Source organism: Tyto alba, unplaced genomic scaffold (assembly GCF_018691265.1).
Source record: "Tyto alba isolate M040663 unplaced genomic scaffold, T.alba_DEE_v4.0 Super-Scaffold_26, whole genome shotgun sequence".
NCBI lineage: Eukaryota > Metazoa > Chordata > Aves > Strigiformes > Tytonidae > Tyto > Tyto alba.
The window spans coordinates 4,147,900-4,169,026 of record NW_024881300.1 but is presented as its reverse complement, the minus strand read 5'-3'; the positions used below and the strand labels follow the sequence as shown (position 1 = coordinate 4,169,026).

The following is a 21,127-nucleotide window of genomic DNA, read 5'->3' as shown; positions in this document are numbered from 1 at the left end:
TTAGAGATTTTAAAAAATTTTTTTTACAAATCTAAACAATCATATGACCTGTCCCTCCTCACCACTAGAACCATGTCACCCTCTGCCCATTTTCCGCTTATCATGCCATGAAATATTTTAGATCTGCAAAGCTGTGTTTTTTCTGCAGGTGACACATGCAACTGTCAAATTCCTGCATCCATTGTCTCAAATCCCCTGCAGAAGAAACCATTCATGTTGCAGTTTTTATTATCTTGCTCAAACCCACTAAAAGAAAAAAAGGCACATTCTCATTTGCTGTAATTGTTATGAGTGCTTCTTAAATAATACTTTCCAGTATGACTGGCCACTAAAGAAAAGAGGAAAAAAAATCCAAAAGCCAAGCAGATCTAAAATACAGAAATAGCCACTGAAATAACTTTCAATAGCTTTTTCTAAAATGTTACATGAAGTTACATTAAGGTTATTTCTTGTAATACCATTCCAGTGGTTACATGTTATCACAAAAGGAAAAGCAAGCCTATTTCAGTTTGATGATTTAAGGGTGTGCACGTACTCAAGGATGAGAGAAAGACCACAGTAGATAGAGTTGATTACTGAACGGTAGGAGTGTGTTTGAGGGAAAGAACGGCCACGGACCTCTACAGGAGCTGAGGGGAAGCAGTGAGGGAGGGGAAATGCCAGTAGATGGCACTGAAACCTGCAGCACAACCCCAGCGCTCACAGGGCCCCTGAAATGCGGCACGTTGAAAGCAGCTGTCTGCAAGCTGAGGGCAGAGATCCCAACAAACAGACGGAATGTTTTGGGGACTGGAAGATGTAACGGCGTCTGAGGTGCTGTGCCACAGCACGCAAGGCAGCTGGGCAACAGAAGACCAAGAGAGCTGCAGGCAGCATCCAGGTAGTTGGTCCAGCCACGGTGATCTGCTCGCTGGCACCTCACAAGGGTAGATATATTTTTCCATTGTAACCCAGACATCTTTCACTCCCTGGCCACTTCCCACCTCTCCCCTTAACTAGCTTCAGAACTATGGGGGGAAATAAGTAGTCTAGCTGCATAACAGATTTTTAAACAAGAATGTATCAGAGCAGGCTAAGGAAGGCAGCACTACCATCTCTCAACAAGAGTTTAGAAATAAATCACAAAGTGGGGCAATTCTGTTACTGAACGTTGTTTCAAAAATTAAGTGGCTCCCTCCGGCCTGACCTTCACATCCACAGGAGCCAGTGCTGACCCACTCTGACCGACTGCCTAGACTTGCAACCACTGAAAACAGAAATGTGTACTCTTCTACACAAGAAGTTGTCCTGCATGCATAAATGACTGTGTGCAGGTACTGTTCTTGTTTCCCTAAAATATGTTCCCTCCTTACTGCTTGTGGAGTTCACAGCATCCCTTAAGAAACATGAGGAAGCAGACCATTAAAACCAAGTTACTTAGTGCCGTCTGAAACATAACATTGTTTCTATAAGTAAGCATAAAAAACACATGATAACAAACCCATTAATCCTCGATAAAACTTTTTTTTTTTTTTTTTTTTGTCTTAATCTATATCTCTGTTCTCTGGCAGGGAATATTACAGCTGCTTATAGCTACCAAAACAGAACCATCCCTTTTCCAGTGCAGATGCTCTCAGCACTATTGGTCTGAACCCAGAACTCCTTTACAGCTGGATCACCAAGATCCATGAATATTCAGGCACTGAGGAATTTGAGCAGATAGTCAAGAAGTGGCAGGACCCCACTGCTGAACCTAAGGCTCTCCCAGCATTTGTGCTGAAAACAGAACTATTCATGTTGCTTTATGCTCTAATATGAGCACATTAAAGACTATGAAACAAACAAACAAAAATCCTGCTCGGTTAACAGAAAATGTATTTTAGCCTTTTTCCTCTTCATGCAGCCAGTTTCAAAGCTGCTCCTCACAGAACTGCACACGCTATCACTCAGCAGCTGCTGCTTGACCCGTCCCTCTGGATGAGACTTGCATTTGCTCTGCTCTTCCCCTCCTCATGAGTAGTAATGGATGGGGACAGAGTTGATCAGGGTTTATTTTCTGAAGGGCTCAGATCACAGACAGCATTTGTTCTCTCTGCCACAGCTCTGAGCAGAGCCAGGGAAGCAGGCACGACAGCCGCAGATCCAGGGACTGGAGTGGGAGGGAAGCAGAAGAGGAGGGGCATGAGGAACCTGAGCTGCAGCCGCTTTGCCTCTGCTCCAATCTCCCAGGGCAGCCTCATCCTCAGCCCTTCTGTCACGGACTTTTTCTCTCCCACATGAGCTTCTCCAGCATCAGCTGCCAAACCTGCCTCTTGGATGAGACAAATTCCTCAGCCCCCTTTTTGCCAGTTCCTGGAAGAATCTGCAGACAGACAGAGCTTGGAAGAATCATCTGAAGAAAATTGCTCCCCAGAGGAAGGACACTGAGAGTTGGAAAACTCAAGCATTCAGCCTCTGGCCACCACTAACAATCATAGACAGACCTGCCTAGTAGCAGTCAGGGCTACAGCGACTGCTCCCTGCCTTCCAAGAAGCCTGGATCCATGGAGGAGCAGGAAGACAACTTTGTGCTTCCCCTTGGAGCCAACACCAGCAAGTGCAGCCTTGAGACTAACCAAACAGGGACCCCAACATGCTGGTTGGGAGCAACAAGGGGTGGCCCAGAGGTAGTGATCGTACCGGTGCTTTTTGGGTTGATTTTCCTCCTGGGAATGGTGGGAAACACGCTGGTGTTGGTTGTTTTGGGGCGTCTCCGGCCTGGGGAACGCCCATCACGCAGCACTACCAACATCTTCATTCTGAACTTGAGCATTGCAGACTTCTCCTTTCTGCTCTTCTGCGTCCCCTTCCAGGCCACCATCTACTCGCTGCCAGAGTGGATCTTTGGTGCCTTCTTTTGCAAGTGGGTTCACTACTTGGCCATGGCAACAATGCTGGTCAGCATCTTTACTCTGGTGGCTACGTCTGTGGACAGATACATTGCTGTGGTCCATGCCAAGCATTCACGCTGCATCCGCAGCAAGCGCAATGCTGCCCTAGGTGTGGGTGTCATTTGGCTGCTGTCTCTACTCATTGCCATCCCTGTGGCTCAGCACCAGACCCTCATGAGTGGTCATCAGCAAGCACCCAACAGCTCTTTCTGCTGGGAGCACTGGGCAAATCATTCAACAGCCAAGCAGATGTACAAGATTACCATCCTGCTGGTGGGATACCTCCTGCCCCTGGTGCTCATCACCTGCTGCTATGCCAAGGTGGGTGAGAGGGATGCGAGTAATGTTTAAATGGAGGGAAAGATCACTCCCAGACTCTTGGTGGCTTTGGATGTATACACTCAAGCTACCCAGCCAACAAGTAATAGATCCAATCCTTTCCATATTCTTTCCTGGTATATAATACTTCTCTGAGGCAGGGGGAGGGAAGAAAAACAGTGAATGAAATTACACCAGCTCAGAAAAATTGATTACAACTGCTAAGTTGACACCCAGACTTTCACCCAAATCCCCTAAAGACTCTTGCCATTTTTCCTATTTTTCAGTTTGTTCTTTCTTGATAATAAATGTTTGTCCCTGGCAAGAGGAAGTAAGCATGGAGGGAAAAACTATGCAGAGAATATACAGAAGCAGTATTAGATAAAGACATCATCCCGATTCCTTTCTTTCCTTTCTCCCTCTTTTTTTTTTTTTTTGACAAAAAACTGAAACACTGTCTTGCAAAAAGAGATACTAGGATCAGAGTTTTATTCAGCATGAAACCCCTTTCTTGTGGATTACTACCGCTCAAATATTTGGTTTCTCCTTACTGATCCTTAGCATTTTTAAGACTGATAGTAAGTCTATGAGTTGTATGAGTATGCAGAATATGTGTTCTGTGCATTTTGAACTAATGCCCTATTGTGGAGAGCCACAGGACTGCCGGGCACTGGACTTCCTTGTCACTAGCCAGTTGCAGGTCCACCCTTTTGGTAAAAAAAATGTTTTCCTGGAATTTAAGTTCATGTATATTTAATCAAAAAATATATTACTTGCAATCCTAATCCATTCTGCTATCATCAGTGCTAAGGACAGGACAACGCACTTAGATTGAAGCTAAAAATCTCTAAACCTCAGGCCTTGCTTGTCACAAGAGGAAAAAAACACTAAGAGGTCTCAACTCCTGTCACTGTAGGTCCAGCTCTTTGTCCCCTCACTGCCCTAAGTGAGCACAGCAGCAACTGCAAGGTAAAATGCATTTATTAGAGGCATTTTTTTGTTCATTAATTGCTTTAGAAAATTTAGTCTGTTAGTTCCCAAGGCCAAAGTACTAACAGTGCCAGCTTACTGCCATGCTATAATCAGGTTTCAAAAGCTTGATCTAGATGTTGTTAACTGAGAATTTCCCTACAGCATTCTAACATTTCTTATGACTCTCTGAAAGAAGCATCCAATCCAACTGGCCCATTTTTTAATGTTGTGGTCAGAAGCAGCTGGACAGTCACACCAGGGTACAGTATTGGCAGCCTGCTCTCTGCCTGTGTATATAATCAGCCTAGAGAATAAACGTATATAGTCTGAGGCACAGTCTAAATTTCAAAATCCATTGAAAGACTCCTGTGGATTTCAGCACAGTGCCAGCTGAGCTCTTAATATATGCTGAACTACACCTTCTGGAAGTATAGCACGTTTAATGCTTTTTCCAAACCTTGTTTCTTGAAGTAGAAAGACCGGTGGAGGGCTTAGAATCAAAAGTCCCAAAGCATCAAATTCGACTTAGATTGAAGTCATGCTAAAACAATTATTTTTATTTTTGGTGCTTGTATGAGAAGCTAAAATACTACCATACACATATCAATTTCCCATTCAATATATTGCTCCTTTTTTTCCTCCAAGGTTTTATATCATCTCCATACGAAAGTAAAGAACATTTCCAAGAAGTCTGAGAGATCGAAGAAGAAGGTAAATATCCTTGGTTTAATCTGCACACTGACTATAATATAATATGTATGTCAGGTTTCTAAAATAACCAATAGCCTTCTAAAGCTCCATCTGCATACTGAAGTGTCAGTCACGTGCCAACTCAGGTTCAGAATTCATGTTGACAGTTTGTTATATCTTTACAGACACGGTACATAATGATGCCATTATTGAAATGCTGTATTGATCTCTGTATACATGCCTGCTGGACTGCCTTTTGGTGTATTATGCTATAATAGAATCCCACAAATCATATCTTTTTACACTGGCAGCCAATAAGATACTCTGACTATAAAAATATCTAGGTGTTTTGAGTACACCTCATACATGAAGAACTCTGAAACTGAGGTACTTTGGTTTTGCTGCAGTTTGCATTTCAGATCTTTCTTAAGGTCTGTACCTAAGTGGGTGGTGGATTCAGATCCTGGTTTGATCCCTTTGCAAGCTGAAGAAGGTGGTGATCCCTGGCACAAGATGCATGAAATAAGCAGAACTGCAAGTATTTACTGGGGAAAATATTAAGGATATATTTTTTTAATTAAGATTCTTAGAGTCATTAAGCTATAATTAATAGAAGTTTTCATGTAGCAAATCTCACCAACTTCAGTGATGCAACATCAGATTTACCTGATGTAAAAGCAGAAAATACTATTTCAGTCAAAAATGTTATAATTGTTGAGTGCACAGTGATAAGTGAAACTGTAAGCTATCTGGCTAGTCAAAGACAGGAAGCAATGGAGTACTATCATTAGCTGCTGGTGGGAGAGTCAGGTCACAGTCTGTGCCAGCAGCACAGCAACTGCACAACCCAAGGGAGCAGTGTCCAAGCAGATGTGACAGCCAGTGGAGATGACTAAGGAATGCTTTGATTTGCTCTCAGCCAATGCACTGGCCAGCTTCAGTGGCTACCTGACATGTTAGAACAGCCCTACAAGACATTGCCATGATTCTATCTATGATAAAAATGTGGATCATTACACCAAACATGGCCATTTGATTTAAAAATGTGCAAGACGTAGAAGTCAAAAATTGGATAGGAGTCCAGCAGGAAAAAAAAAAAAGACACCAGTGACACCAGTACCACAGCTGCAACAAACTACAGATATTATGAAATACGGATCCACTTCTGGGCATAACAAGTTGTGTTGTGTCCAGTGATTTATTCACTAGCATTACAGAAGCCCCCTCTAAATCTAGATCACTCACAAGATGATAAATTCGAGGTACTAGATTTTCAGCATGCTGCAGCTATTCCTCATAATGACTTGAACTGGTACCTCTATTGATTTCTCTTTTGCCAAAGAGGTTTACTGTAATGAAGACAAAAAGGTATATCCCTAAACATAACACAGCCTTGTGTTCCTTATCTCAGAAGGAAACCAATCTTAGTAGGTTAACATTCTGTATGCAGCTAAGGCATCACAGAAGAACGTACAGTTCTCATCAACACAGATGTCTCCATGATCAACCTATTTAGGAAAGAGCAGAGGTACTTTTGGAAGTAAACTGTGCACTTTAGTAGCTATGGTAGCATCTCAAACAAAACTGAAGTGTTTTTAATACATAAATAATCCTATCTTTCAGGTGTACTCCCTGCAATATTGTGCTAATGTTTTAATGGTCTGTGCTGCTTCTAGTTGATTTAGAGCTGTTACAAAGATTTTGCCAGTCCTTTATGCCTATGAATACTAACCAGATTTAACTATGGATTAGATTTATATTCCACTGGTTCATTACATTCACTAACATACACTCAGTTTTGTTAGTAATATACTTAGGAGTATCAGTAAATAATTGATCTTCCACCTACACTGCCTGTAAGGATATAACTCAACTGGTATTTGCAATATTGTCTCACAATAAAAGATGACTACAGGAGTTATAACACACCACACACAATATTTCCTTGACAGGAGTTACTTCCCACTTAGAGTGATTTTGATCATATTTTCTGTGTTCACTTCCTGAGTTCACAAAGTAAGCATTAAGTCTCACAAATACCACTTTGTTCTACTGCTTGTTCCGGAACCTTATTGAGATTAATGTTATTAGTTCAGCTCATATAATTTCAAGTAGGTTTTGATAAACATTCTTTTAATCACATTTTCTAAGGCAATAAATTACTCAAGAATTAGCTGCCTGCTGCAGGAACACCACCAGACCTAGATGAAACAGACTACATTAAAGAACACCGCATCTTATTTTGCCTACTGACTTTCTGATGAATGCTGATGCTGCCACAGATATACTGTGAATTAAAATTTGAGAACAAAGAGTATTATTTCTGGGCAGACAGTGCAGACTACAAGCAGGAAGCAGAGTGTCTTGTGTGGCTAACAACTACCATGAGAAAAGGCAACCAAAAGCTGTTGACAGTTTCGTTTATGTAAAATACTGCAAATAAAGTGCTAAGAAGCACTGTCATTTTGCATAGAAATTTCATTATTTCATAAGTCTGAGAAGTTGCTTTAGGTCTCAAAATCACCAACAAATCCCTAAACAGTTTGGTTGGTTTAAATTCCCCTCCTGTCTTTCCTTACCTATATATGAATGGCATACTACCCATTTCTTTACTATTTTTGAAGAGAATGCTACCAGCAGTCAAAAATTACTACTGCCATTTTCCCATAAAGCAGCAAGTGACAGAATTTCATTTATGACACTCATTTTTTCAAATGTATCCATTTGCACAGTTTTCAGATTTGACCTATAGAGTTGGATGAAAAACTGCTCTACAGTTTCTTCAGCATTGGGTTTCCTGATTACATATGGTTGAGAGGACCAATATTTAAAAAATACTTTTGACTTCACTTGTTCAAACAAGTTAATGGTATGGCACTTCTTCCTCCCTCTCCTTAAGTATTTCCCTGGCCATAACTCTGAAACGCCTGGTAGCAATTCTTGTTCCATTTGGCACAGTTAGGTCTAATTAAATAGGTGATCCTTTCAGATGAAAGAAAAATGAAATATATTCCTCTATACCCACACATTATCGTCCACTATTTGTCTCCTGGCACTTTCTGTGTACAAATATCTCATCTAGCCTTTCTGCAGGCCAAACAGCAGCTTTAGTGTACCTTTTTCAAGTATTTTTGTTTCAACCACTTCTCTTAGCACTTCATAAGGAGTCTTTCTTGGGTAGGTTGCAGACACACTCAATTCCTGCATATGCTTTCAAAGTATACCTGAAACATATTGAGTGTCAATCATTTAAAGCATATCTTCTTAAGAACACTTCACATTAAAACTTAACAGGAAATTTGTATGTGCGTGTCAGTTCTGTTAAATTAACTTCCTTCATGTGTATTGAATTGGTCTATTATTAGTTTTGTTTGGTTTTCAATCATAAACTTCATTAGAGATTAAGTGAACAGCTTTTGATTATTTTGATCAAAGATGTTTGACAAATAAATCTTGCTCCACGTTTGAAAGGTTAATTTAGCATATACAGAACATCTAGCTTGTTCTGAAATATGTGTGTGACTTCAGTGGCTAAACCTTGGTTGCCTGGACCTCTCAAAAGAAAGTGTAACACCACAGCAAAGTCTTCCAACAAGAGGTAGTGAAATTACCTGATTCACATCTGTTATTTCACAGTGTGTATCCTGACCACACTGATATGGAAAAAAAAGTGTCATACTGGTAAAAAAGAGTAAAGTCTGGAACTATGACCACCCAGTTCCTACTTCATTCCTATAATTTCAATAAAGCAGGATATTTCAGCTATTTTCCTCCTTGCACCCCTGAGAAGGGATTTAGGGTTTGGTCTGTTTGATTTTTTTCCTGTTTGCTTTTTTTTGTCTGTTTCATTTGTGGGCTTGGGTTTTTTTGGGGTTTGGTTTGTTTGGTTTTGGTTTCTTTTTAACAGGTAAGTAGCAAATTGTACACAGAACTATTTGTTCAGACCTCACTATGTTCATCTGGGCTACATACGTGACTAAAGGTCTCAAAAGAATCAAATTGCAGACTCACAGTCCTTGTTGAACAAGATTATTTCCAGTGAAATGGTTGCCTGCATTACCACTGCAAACAGTTTGTTTTGCCAATCAGAATTTTAGAAACCATAAGATCTCTTCTGCTTTGTGCTAGACAGATCCCTCAAGATAGGACACTTCAAGATAAAACATAGTTAAGAAACAAAGCAAATGCCACAAAGCTTAGGGAAGGGATTTCTCATAAGCATCATTCCACATGCTGGCTGAAAACACATTGTCATTACTCTCCATTATAGGCTGCTTCTAAAACAACCAGTAATAGCAGGTAAGATTTTTTTTAATGTGTCATAACTTATTTCTGGATCTGTAACTTTCATTCATCTTGTTGGACTCTGCTATAATATCATTCCCTTCATCCCCAAATGCTGTAAACACTGATAACAGGCAGAGGAGACATCATTCTGATTCACATAGTTTGAGCCATGGAACACAGAAACACAAGCAGTAAAGAAGTATTACAGAGACAAATCCAAATTCAAGACACCTGAAAGGTCATAGAGAAGCTGGTATTTTATCTGCTATTAGTACATCCTGTGAATCTGGAAACAATGTGTGAACCTTGATAAGGCCAACATTGACAGAACAAGTGAGAGAGACTGCTAGATGCAGACCTAGGGCTGTTTCTAAAGAGACGATGATAGCATGGCCAAATTAACAGTCATAATATTGTGCAAATATATGCCTGACTTCCCTAGTTGTATTGCTGTAGCAAAGAAAACGAAATAATATTGGATTTAACTGAATCTGAGCACTTAAAGTATATTACTGGAGCCCAGATACCTGGTACTGTAGCTCAACCTCTCCCTTCAAAGATCATATTGTAACAGTAATCTGTACCAATGCCCTTTAAAAAAAAAAAAAAAAAAAAGAAACACAACAAATTTTTAAAGCTTTTTTATAAATAAATCAAACCCACAGAAAGAAAGCTTAATGATCTACAGTACTAGAAATTTGCTATTCTAAGAACTCTCTTGCTTGTTTTCTCCACCACTTCTTCCTGCCTTTTTCTGACACAGCGTGGTTTCCCAGTGCCTGCCCGCGCAACGCCATGCTCAGCCTCCCACACAGAATTACCTGGTGTGCACTGTCTGCGCCAAGCTGAGGCGTGCCGGCAGCCTGGGGACTGAGCAGTGCTGCACACGCAGACAAGCGTGCCTACTGACTGCTATCTGAGTACGGAAACAAAACCCTGTTAAAAGCTGAAATGTTTCTAAGTTTCATAGCTATCTGCACAACTAAGAGGAGCTCTGACACATACACCTAAAACAAACCGGCAATTTCACCCCATTTCCCCTCAGGGAAGCCTTGTCAAAAAGTTCCCAGTGCACAGTGGTATATGAAGCATCTTCTCTAAATAAGTCTTAAATGCCAGGCTTTGCTTCAGCAGGATCTGAATACCCTGCTGTTGTCTCCCAGACAACATTGCCACAAGCTATACCCGGGGTTCCAGTGTGGATTTCATTCTGTGCATTAGATCAAGGAAAAAGTTTAGGACTTTTGCAAGCTTAGGCTGAAATCCTGCATGATGAACTAAGACTGTGCTTGCAGAAGAGATACATGACTGTCTGTTTCCCCATTTAATGCCATACTAGCTGCACAAGTTTGCCAACCTTAAAATTGAGATGATGTGATACTGCAGGATTCCCCTTAGCAGTTTGGGATGATCATTTCTTGAAGTCAGCCAGCAAGATCACATACTAAGAAATCCTGCGCACCCCTCGATCACACATAAAGTATATTTCAGTTCTGTTACTTCCTTCCTGCATTATGCAGAGCATAACAAGTCTGTAATTTGTCTCCAAGGTAAGTTAACAATTCCCTGTCTGACAGGGTTGAGAAGTGTTTCATAAGAGCCCAGCCCTAGGAACTCTGAACATACATTTGCAGTAAATAAGAGGATTTAACAATGGAAATTAATGCAAACCAAGGTCTATTCTGATCATGAAATGGCCCTGTGGTGTTTTACTGGCCTCTGGAGCACACCAGGGTTCCTTAATGTTTACTCAGTTTTATCCTGTACATCTTTAAAGAACAAATAACAAGACTTGCAAACTGAACAATCCAAAATGCTTTTTCAAGTTTAAGAACATTTCTGGGAACATGAATTTCACAGCTATTTTGCAAGATCCCTTGAAAGGACAGTAGGAGTTGTGGAACCTTGAAGCCCAAAGCTCCAATTAACAGACGAATTGAGCCATTTAAAGCTAACAAATTAGTACTATTCTTTTCTCTTGTTTAGCTACAATAGAAAGGTGAACCATGCTTACCTGGTGGGAGGGCAGTGTCTCTTGTTTTGTTCTCTACTCCTTTCCTAATAATTCCTAAAATTTTATTTGCCTTATTTTATTACTTTTATAAAATTTCTCCTCTTTAACCACTATTTAAGAACGAAGCTGCTCATGAAACTATCATAAGCCTATGATCTTGCTCCAAAATTGTAATGGTCAGTTCAAAGAACATCTGTCTCTGTGAAGCTGATTGTTTTCTTCCTCAGCTCATATATTCACCACCTTACATTTACCTACATGTAAATTAGCCGTTCCTTGCTCACAGAGCTAAGTAAACATAAATACATTCAAAATTGATTTGGGACACTTCCTGGAGCACTGTATTTTGGAGGTTATACAACAGCTTGAGGGAAAAAATAAAGAATTCCTTCAAGGTAGACAATTATTCCTGAACACCTTGGTCAAGAGAGACAGACAAAAGTTACACTGTAACTGCTTTCCTATATGCTGAACTATTTATTTGGCTTCCATTCACACAAATGGAAGGCTTTCATATAGACTTAATGAACGCTATGTTCAAGGCCTTGGCACTTGAACAACAGTAAGTACAGCAAAGGAGGATTGGAGATCCTGGGATCCATCCAGCAAAAGAATATTAATCAGAAGAGAAATCCTGCAAGTTGTTTTGCTAACAAGAGCCTAGAGCAGCAGGAATAGAGAGCATCATTACCAGTTAGTGGATAATAGGAATATCATAATGCTCATAGGCATTTATGAATACAAAATGAGTAAGTATTAAGGGCATCAGAGGAGATTATTGACATAATCACAGAATGAGAGATGTGCAGATGACCAGCTAAAACAGCGCAAGCAAGCTGCTGGGAAATGAAGAGTCCACCTCTTAGCGCACAATGCAAGTCACCAAAATGAACTGGTAACAACTGAAAATCTATTTGCTTCAATCCCTCCTCTTCTTGACAGCCAACTGCCATCTCTGATTGCAAGAAAGATAATACAGAGCAATGAAAAAGAACACCTTCAGTGTGATATTCAGACCACTGAAGAGTAGTATGACACTCAAGTGTAATAAAAAAGACCAAAGGGCAGTGAGAAGTGCTTCGGAAGTAATTAGCAGACGCATTTTCTCTGAAGCAGAGGATGATGTTATCCAACATTTAAGTTAGTTAAGAATAGGTACGGTGCTTTTTGAAACAGCTGTTTGACACATCGTGTGTTTATCACTAACCTATAAGCATGTTTCTGGAAATCAAATCGTGCTTTGATGTAACTTTTCTGTTAGAAATTTTGGGGTAGAAAGGAAAAGAATGTTTGCAAATCCATCAGGGGGAATTAGATTTGTGAACAAATGAGTGAAGAACCTGGCACCAGGAGAGAAAAAAACAATATTTTTCACTTTGCACATTGGCTTAAAGAGGAACTTGGAGCAAAGGGATGCTCTTGACTGATTTCTATCTTCAGAAAACCAAGTATCCCAGAATTTAAAGCCACAGAAGCTGTTTTCCCCAGAAGTTGGCAAGTACTTCCAGCAGCACAGTGATAGACTGTGCTAAGCCACATGTCTTTCCTGGGCACTGACACAGTGTACCTGCAGTATCTAAAAGCAAAAGCCTAGGGTACCATGGGTCACTACTTTTTTGCCAATCATTCACTACAGTAAAAGTACAACTATAGCCAAGTCTGAAATTCTGTAGCTTGCCCAGATCAACTCTGGGGAAATCAAAACATGCACCAATTGTCTCTCAAGCTTTAGGGCAAAGGAGATGCAAGTTAGAGATGAGAGAAAAAATTATCAGTAAGTGACATCATCACATACGCTTTGTATTGGAAGTCAAGAGAAAAGTCTGAGCCCACACACAAAGGCTGAGGAAGTACGGTATGGTGAGAAGAAGCAGTAGTAGCTAGAGTAAGTCTGCATTTGGAGTCACAGCAGAACATTATTAATTGAAACTAGTTTGGGGGAACAAGGGGAAAGATGACCCGAAGTGCCAAACAAATTCATCATATCCCACATCCTCTCACAGACCAGTAATAAAATAAGGGTCAGTTGTTATTTGCTGATAAGACATAGGTGTCTTCATGCTGCTTCTTTCAGATTCATGGAAGCAAAAAGAGAAAAATACTTCCACCATATTCAGCAAACAGCAGTTGTCTCACTAATGAAGCCCAGTTTTTAATGCAGGATGAATGTACTGTTTAATAAAAACCTCACTGAAAGTTCATTCCCATTTCTGTGTGACAATACAAATGGATGGTCTGATCAGCTCTGAAAAAATATGTTCAGCTAGCTGTCTCAAACTATGACTAGATTGTGAAAGTCACAAGCTCTCTGCCTTCAGACTGTTCTGTCCACCATATATTTTCATCTCAGGAATGGTTATTAATCTAACGTATCAGGTAGTTCTGCCAAAAGTAGGTAAGTCCACAGAATACTTAAAGTATTTGACTCATTACAGGGCAATCTTAATTTTGCCCTTGACAAGTTGAGGCAGCTTCATTAGAAGTTTATCAAGGACAACAGCTCCAAACACAATTAAGTGCTTGTCATGGTTTAACCCCAGCTGGCAACTAAGCACCATACAGCCACTTGCTCACTCGCCACTAGTGGGAAGGGGGAGAGAATCGGAGGAGTAAAAGTGAGAAAACTCATGGGTTGAGATAAACACAACTTAGTAAGTAAAGCAAAAGCTGCACACACAAGCAAAGCAAAACAGGGAATTCATTCACCACTCCCCATGGGCAGGCAGGGGCTCAGCCATCTCCAGGACAGCTGGGCTCCATCATGTGTATGGCATGTCCCTCAGACAGTTGGGGTCGGCTGTCCCAGCTGTGTCCCCTCCCAGCCCCTCGGGTGGGGTGAGGAGCAGAAAAGGCCTTGACTCTGTGTAAGCACTGCTCAGCAGTAACAAAAACACCCCTGTGTTATCAATGCTGTTTTCAGCACAGATCCAAAACACAGACCTATGCTATCTACTGTGAAGAGAATTATCGCAGCCAAAACCAACACAATGCTAAAGACTTAATCATCCTCCAGAAAGACACATCTCCCCCCAAAATGGTTCTTAAATACATTTCCAGTTGCTTTTTGAAGGACAGGGGAGGCTAAATGCAAGAAATAGCTTGTCCAGGGCTAAAAAAATAGTCAAAGGGAAAACAAAGAAAAGCAGGAAAGCATAAATGAGTGAGATTACCTATAAAGATAACAAAAGAATAAGCAAGGAAATTCTAGACAATATGTTCATGGCAGAAACAATAAGGCAGAGGGGTGGTTGAAGTAAGAGAGAAGTTTATTTATTTGACAAACAAAAGTATTTGTGAATTTCCTAGTCTCTCTTTCCCACCATGCTGTTGATTCATTGTATAGCTTAAAAGCACACTTACTTTGTACAACAAATAATGCACTGTGATTTTGTGGAGGTGCTTGAAAGACTTCTAGAAGTACTAATAGTTAGATAATCCAGTAGTGGCCATTGCACATGTCTATTATTGATCCAGTTAACCTTTGGAGATGAACCAGAAGGCTATCATTAACTGGGCACAGCAAGGCCAACAGTAATCCATTAACTATGCAAACTATTATAGTCACCTGAAATTGAAATGGTACACAAGCTATTGGGATCAGTCCTCTGCAGCTAGTCAGAGTCTATATTAACATTAATTTTAGCTACAACAAAGTTAACGTATTAAAAGCCAAACATAATGTTTTATTTCAGTTTCCTCTATCTTAACCAGATATTCCCTAACTTGAAAAAACAGACACAAGTTCCATTTCCAAAATATGTTTCTTGAGTCATGAATTGTGTCTATAATATTATCTAGCCATGAATTGTGTTTATAATATTGTCTATTGGCTATAATATTGTCTAGTTTTCCACCTGCAAAATCCAAAATAGCTGGACCTCAGAAACAGCTTTGTGATAGTACATAGCACCTGAAAACCCATTTTTTAACACCCAGGCCTATGTTAAATTTGCAGTTTGTTATTTCACAATAAAAGGAAAAAAGAATCTAGGTATACACCCCTTATTCAAAAGAATATTTCAGTTCTTGTAGCCCCCAAATTTAACCAGGAGGATGCTATGAAAGGTTATCTCTGTAACAAGCCTAAGCTACTAAACATTGATAAAGGATAACAAAGTAACACCATTATTGCTGGTGAAAGCTCAGGATGAGACCCGTTTATCAATAATTTCTTTAGTACCCACCATACCACATGGTCAAGCTAGACCCCACAAGACCACTACATCTGTATCTTTCAGTTCCATCAACTCCTAAGAATAACAGTATATTTTTAAGGACAGCACCTGTTTCCCAGTGTGACCAGCTTGAGAACATTTGAGAGCCGAGGTTGTTCACTCACATGGGAACATGCTTAGTCTCCTCATATGTCAGACAGCATTCTAGTAGGTGAAACAAGAAAGCACCGGGTACAGAATAAACCTATAGGTTATTGCCTTTCAAAATTAATACAAACTTACTCAAAAGACCTATTTGACAGAAATCCCTTTTTATTTTTTTCCACTTGCATTGTAGGCAAATATTTTCTCTTATCTGTGCAGAAATCTTGATCTGATGCAACAATATCTTCCTAGAGAGGTTAACAGATTTAACTGACTTGTTAATGTAGCTAAAACAAGTGAAGGTGGTACTTTTAGCTCACATCCAATCACATTTTTCCACTGCAGTAATCATATTTTTATTGCAGGAGATCATTGCTGCAGGCACTATCTAAACAGAGCAAAGATGGTGCCTGTCCAACATAGAGAAGACTCTTCTATATCACACAGTTGATTTTTCTGCAGGTTTAAACAAGTAAAAGAATAAGCAGCTGCCATGTAAAGCATCTTTTAGCCTTTCCCCACATTACTATTGTCCTAGCAAGCAGAATGTACTTTAAACATTTTAGTGAGACTCACTCAGATATAAGATCAGATTAAAAATCATACTGTTACAAACCATGATTAGAATTCTACTGTGCCCTCATGTTCAGCAGGTTTTAATACAGCTACTTAGGAAGGTCAGCATAATATGGAGGTCTTGATCCAACTTCACTTGTCTAGATAAAGTAAGACTTAGCCAGATATTTAATGCACAGATATATCTGGACATAAAAGCATAGAAGCTTCTTAGAGCTGCAAGTGGCTTTTGAAGTATTTTGACATTTTTTTAAAAAAATCAAAATTAAAAAAAAAAAATCAAAATCAAAAAGTGTTTAAAGTTCTAAATGATCTTAGGAAACTTCAAGAGCATTATAGGGCAGTTAAAGTGAAACAGAAGAACCTGAAAGACAAATAGATTTCCTCCAGTTTCACCCCGTATCCCCAACCCCTTTGAACAAGACAGGTTACAAACATAAGACCTGTTTATAGATATTTTAGCTGTGTCTCCCACTGTTCTTATGTATGTGACTGCAATCAGTTATTACAACCCCAGATGTTATGTACCAAGATCTCATCACCTTATATTATTTCTGCTATGAAGTATGTCACTCCACTCTTCCCTGGAGCATGCTGTCATTTCTCTCCAGACCATGATCTTGGTAGTTGCTCTGCAATACAGAAGCCTTCTGTTAACCAGTATGCATTCATGAACGTGATACTTAAGTCATTGATGCAAGAAGACAGAAAAAAACATCAATAAAATAGACTCTGGACAGGTGAAACTTTATTAAGTATGTGGAGAGCCACTGACAAGAGAAAGACTGCAAATACTCTGAGGAAAACTATTTCGATTGTACCACTACTGTCTTTGAGGGCACCAGAGAATCCAGCTAAGACATAAATTCTTAGGAAACCTGATTTCATTAGTTCTGCTACTCATAATTTCCTTGTTTTCCTCATATTACATTCCCAGCAATGCCATAGAGGGGCAGACTTACTAGAACATGCCATGATTTCCATTTCACTGAAAACACACAGCCACAGGGGGTACAGAGAGAAGCAAATGACACACAAAATGCCCTCCCAGTTCAATGGGATTCCAAAAAATCTCCTTCCCAAGACCAGCTCTACCCAGCCACCCAAGTCATCACTGAAATATTGCCTGGGAGACATGCTTAATTTGGCAGGTCATGACAACTGTGCAGTGCTGCAGAAAAGTCAGAAAACATACAGAGGTTCTGCAGCAGTTGTTGTATTTGCTGTATTGTAGGGGGGCTGAGAAAAACATTTCCCTTCTCCTAAATGATCATTCCAGCTTAGATGTTTTGGTGTTAGATGTATGTAAGCCTGAGTTTTTATAGCTTCGATTTATACATTTTAGCATAACAGGTATAGTGATAGAATGCTTTAAAATGAGATATGAAAACCTGAAGATCTTCTCTAGCAGACAAAACAACTGCCAGATGCAGCCATTATAACCACTGATTAAATGAGTTTTTGTTCACTAAGAAGTTATCCCTCTTAAAGGAAAGTAATTATATGCTATTCACTTGAAATTATGCAAGGGAATTACTGACAGGAGAATTGACCTAGACTACTAAGGCTGTAACCCTCAAGCTGAATGAAGTCTAAGTTTTCATTTTCTCCATTGCTTTCTGCTACTTTTACAATTCTCCTTAGGAGAAGAATATCTGCATATTTTCAAATTTTTATAATCACTAAAATGACAAAATACAATTGAGAAACACTAAATACTAAAGTTGAAAAGCACACATTTCACTGAGAATCAAGTGGGGAGAGAGGAAGGAAGTCACCTGTTGTGCATTTGCTACAGTACTTCAAAAAGGAGGGATTAAATGTTTTTTTAAAATGCTCATCTTCCATTACCATTAGTATTTTTGAAAACTCCTGAGGTCAGGTGGAATTATCCTTACAAAAACCTTAGGAAAGTCACTCAAGTGCCCCAAGTCAGTAACCTCTGAGCCTTGCTAGGTAATCTCTGAATGTGGTAGAAGTAGAAAGTGAGAGAAAAGCAACACCCTCTACCTTCTTAAACTTGAGAAGTGAGGTCCCACTCCCACAGGCCTCAGGGTCCTACAGACAGGAAGCTGAAGTAACTTATAGTTAATTTTATGTACTGTAGCATGCAGTAAATAGAAGTCATTCTTCATCCTCTTCAAAGCCTTCCAGGAAAATTAAAAAATAAATAAACCAAAATTATTTAAAAGAGTGCTTTTGTTATAGCACACATCCTTAACTATATGACATTGATGTTCCTTGAACTTCACAACAATATCTATAGGGCAAGAAACTTTGCTTATATTGGCAAGGATGTCCGCTTCAGGTATGGCAAACAGCCTGGACTCACAGTCTCGAAACACAGGTGCCCCAGTCTTCACCTTCAGTCCTCTCCCTGCCCAACTTCCTCACAGACTGAGCCCCAAGCTACCCTTTCCCCCTCACTAAAAGAAGCAAAACCCAAAGAAACAACCTGCTAAATCTCACACCCAAATAACTCAAGCAGCTAATACCACCTACCTTTGGTCTGCCCTTCCCTGCACCCTTCCCAAGATGGCAGCACCCAGCCACCCCCTCACGCTGCCCCACCCTGTTCCTCGGCCCTCCCAAGGCACCACCTCAGCCCTCGTTCCTCTTCCCCAGCCTCAGCTGTGGGGCTACCACAACTGCACTCAACAACTTGTCTGATGTTAACCTTCATTTTGGATGGTGATTTTGAAAATCTCAGGAGAATTTTACCTCAGGTCAAGCTTATAAATGGCGGCTTGTGACAATGGCCAGTGCCAACCTAACTAGAGAGTGAGTGCTAAAGGGGCACACCTCTAACCCATCCAGATCATAAACTGGGGTCCCACAGGCACAGCGAGGCTCCCTCAGGCAATTGTTTAGCTAGGAATATTTCTAAGCAAGGAGCACTGCTTATTAAAAAAAAAAAAAAAAAAAAAAAAAATTCCTCCATGCATTGTTTATCTTGGTTTCTCCTGTAAAAGGGAAGCTACTGGAAAACATCTTTCTCCTCAGGTCAATCTTTGTTACTCCTCTCAATGGCATGTTTCCTTGCAGCCAGACTGTCTTCACTTGCTGTTATTTTGAATGATCTTAACATTCCTCAGCCTACAAATGTTAGAGGATATGATTTTGACTTTTCCATGTTTGCATTGCTGTTGCAGCCTCTGTACTGTTCAAGGTTTTATGAGCATTATCTCCAGTGCCTATGGAGTTATTTGCTTGAGCCAAAACCAGGTAATCCTTGTTTTCCAGGGAGGAGGGTTGTTTTTCAGCATCCTTATTCACATTGTCATAATTTTCCCACCTGGTACTTGCCAGTGTTGCCTGTGTTATGCTGCCTCCACTGCTGACAGATGAAGGCAGTCAGCCATGCCACAGACTCACTTAATCACTGCGACCATTTAATACACAATTTTGTCTTTTCCAGACAGCACAGACAGTGCTTCTTGTAGTCACCGTGTTCCTGCTCTGCTGGCTGCCACACCACATCATCACAATGTGGGCAGAATTTGGGCAGTTTCCCCTGAACAACATCTCCTTCACCTTCCGCATCATCTCTCACTGCTTAGCCTATGGCAACTCTTGCATCAACCCCATCATTTACGCTTTCCTCTCAGAAAACTTCCGCAAGGCCTGCCGGCAAGTCTTCACCTGCAAGTTCTTCCTGCAGCCAATTCCCACTGAGAAACTGGTCAGAATACGCATGGAGAACTTCTCTACCACGCACTCGACAACTAACGTGTGAATTGGGCTCACAAATACATTTCAGGAGGAAGAAGAGAGTAAAGGGTGCTGACTGGGGAGAACAGGTATACAAGTGCATTTCAGGGAGTGGTGCAGCCTGCAAAAACGTGGACTTTGTCAGATTACCTGAGTGGCAGAAGGCATTTTCACATCTGGCTGTTAGGACACTTGACACAGCTTGTCCTAGGGTTACCTTGCTAGGCACTGGGCTATGTGCAACAGAAGTATCTGAACGTCCTTGTAGTGCCCGTAAGATAGAATTCATGTGCAGTTGTAGTTATGCCCATAAAGTCTAAAATAAGAGTTACACAGAAGGTAGAATATGGACAGACAAGAAAAGAGCAGTTAATTATGTGTGTAGACAGTCATTAGGATGTGAACAACGAGTGATGTGATGTTTAGAGAGCACTGAAAAGCAGTTTGGGAAAAGTCAAACTAAAAAGTCTTTGAATATGTCTTTGTTTCTTAAACAAGTTTGACAACATGCGAGCTATATATACTTTTAGCTTGCTAGCTGTGATAGGATCTCTAAATTTCCATAAAGGCTTTACTATAGTATTTACCAATTGGGTAGTAAAACCTTTCACATGGCATGTCGGTGATGTGGATGTCTTCATCTGGTGGCTCTGTATCAGTTTATATATCCCAGGATTTGAATACAATTACTGCTGTTAACCACTGGCTCCAGTAACTGTCTCTGTGAGCAGCAGTATGAAAGTGGTGTTTCTCAATGTATGCTTAAAAGAACTGTGGTTTTGTTTGAAAGCAATGTTTACAAAAAGCTTTATTGGTAAATATAGTGTTCTCTGAGTATATCTACCCAAGGCTTTTTACTGGCCACTTCAGTATATAAAGGCCAAAAGGGTTTTCTGGGTGTTTTGTACTGTTTTGTTTTGTTTTAATAAACTGTTTTCACCAACAGTGTCCTAGCAACAATTAGTTTAGAACATTTGTACCAAGTTCAGGGTTATTGTTTGTAAACATACAAAGTGCATATTACTTCAAAATTAAGAAGCATATAGCTGAAAGAACTTTATTATTTCACTGTGGTGTCTAATTTGATAATATTGTGTGCTGCAGTCCAGACTGACCTGTCAGGGGATTCATTGTATCATGATTCCAGATTCATGGACTACATTACTGAGTTTTTAAAAGTGAGTTAGAGAAGTGAAACTACCTATTACACATCTAAAAACCATAGCAAAAATATCCAAATATAACCTTGTATAGCCATAAGAACATACACAATTAACTTCTGTAATGTGTAATACACCAATCATTCATTTTTAATGTATCTGAATGTCCTT

At 40.1% G+C, this 21,127-nt stretch overlaps 1 protein-coding gene across 1 annotated transcript; it reads left to right on the top strand.

Moving 5' to 3' along the window:
* Positions 1–2,510: 2,510 nt before the first annotated feature.
* LOC104362521 (galanin receptor type 1) lies at positions 2,511–19,876 on the top strand. Its single transcript, XM_009968835.3, has 3 exons — positions 2,511–3,230; positions 4,845–4,910; positions 19,504–19,876. Exons 1-3 carry the CDS (start codon positions 2,523–2,525, stop codon positions 19,819–19,821), a joined length of 1,092 nt encoding a protein of 363 aa, XP_009967137.3. The 5' UTR covers positions 2,511–2,522; the 3' UTR covers positions 19,822–19,876.
* Positions 19,877–21,127: the final 1,251 nt, after the last annotated feature.

Excerpts from the sequence above, each read along its gene's own strand:
- LOC104362521 (XM_009968835.3), top strand. The coding sequence starts at position 2,523 with ATGGAGGAGCAGGAAGACAACTTTGTGCTTCCCCTTGGAGCCAACACC. Across the intron at positions 3,231-4,844 it reads TCACCTGCTGCTATGCCAAG|GTTTTATATCATCTCCATAC; the intron begins GTGGGTGAGAGG and ends TTTTCCTCCAAG. Across the intron at positions 4,911-19,503 it reads CTGAGAGATCGAAGAAGAAG|ACAGCACAGACAGTGCTTCT; the intron begins GTAAATATCCTT and ends TGTCTTTTCCAG.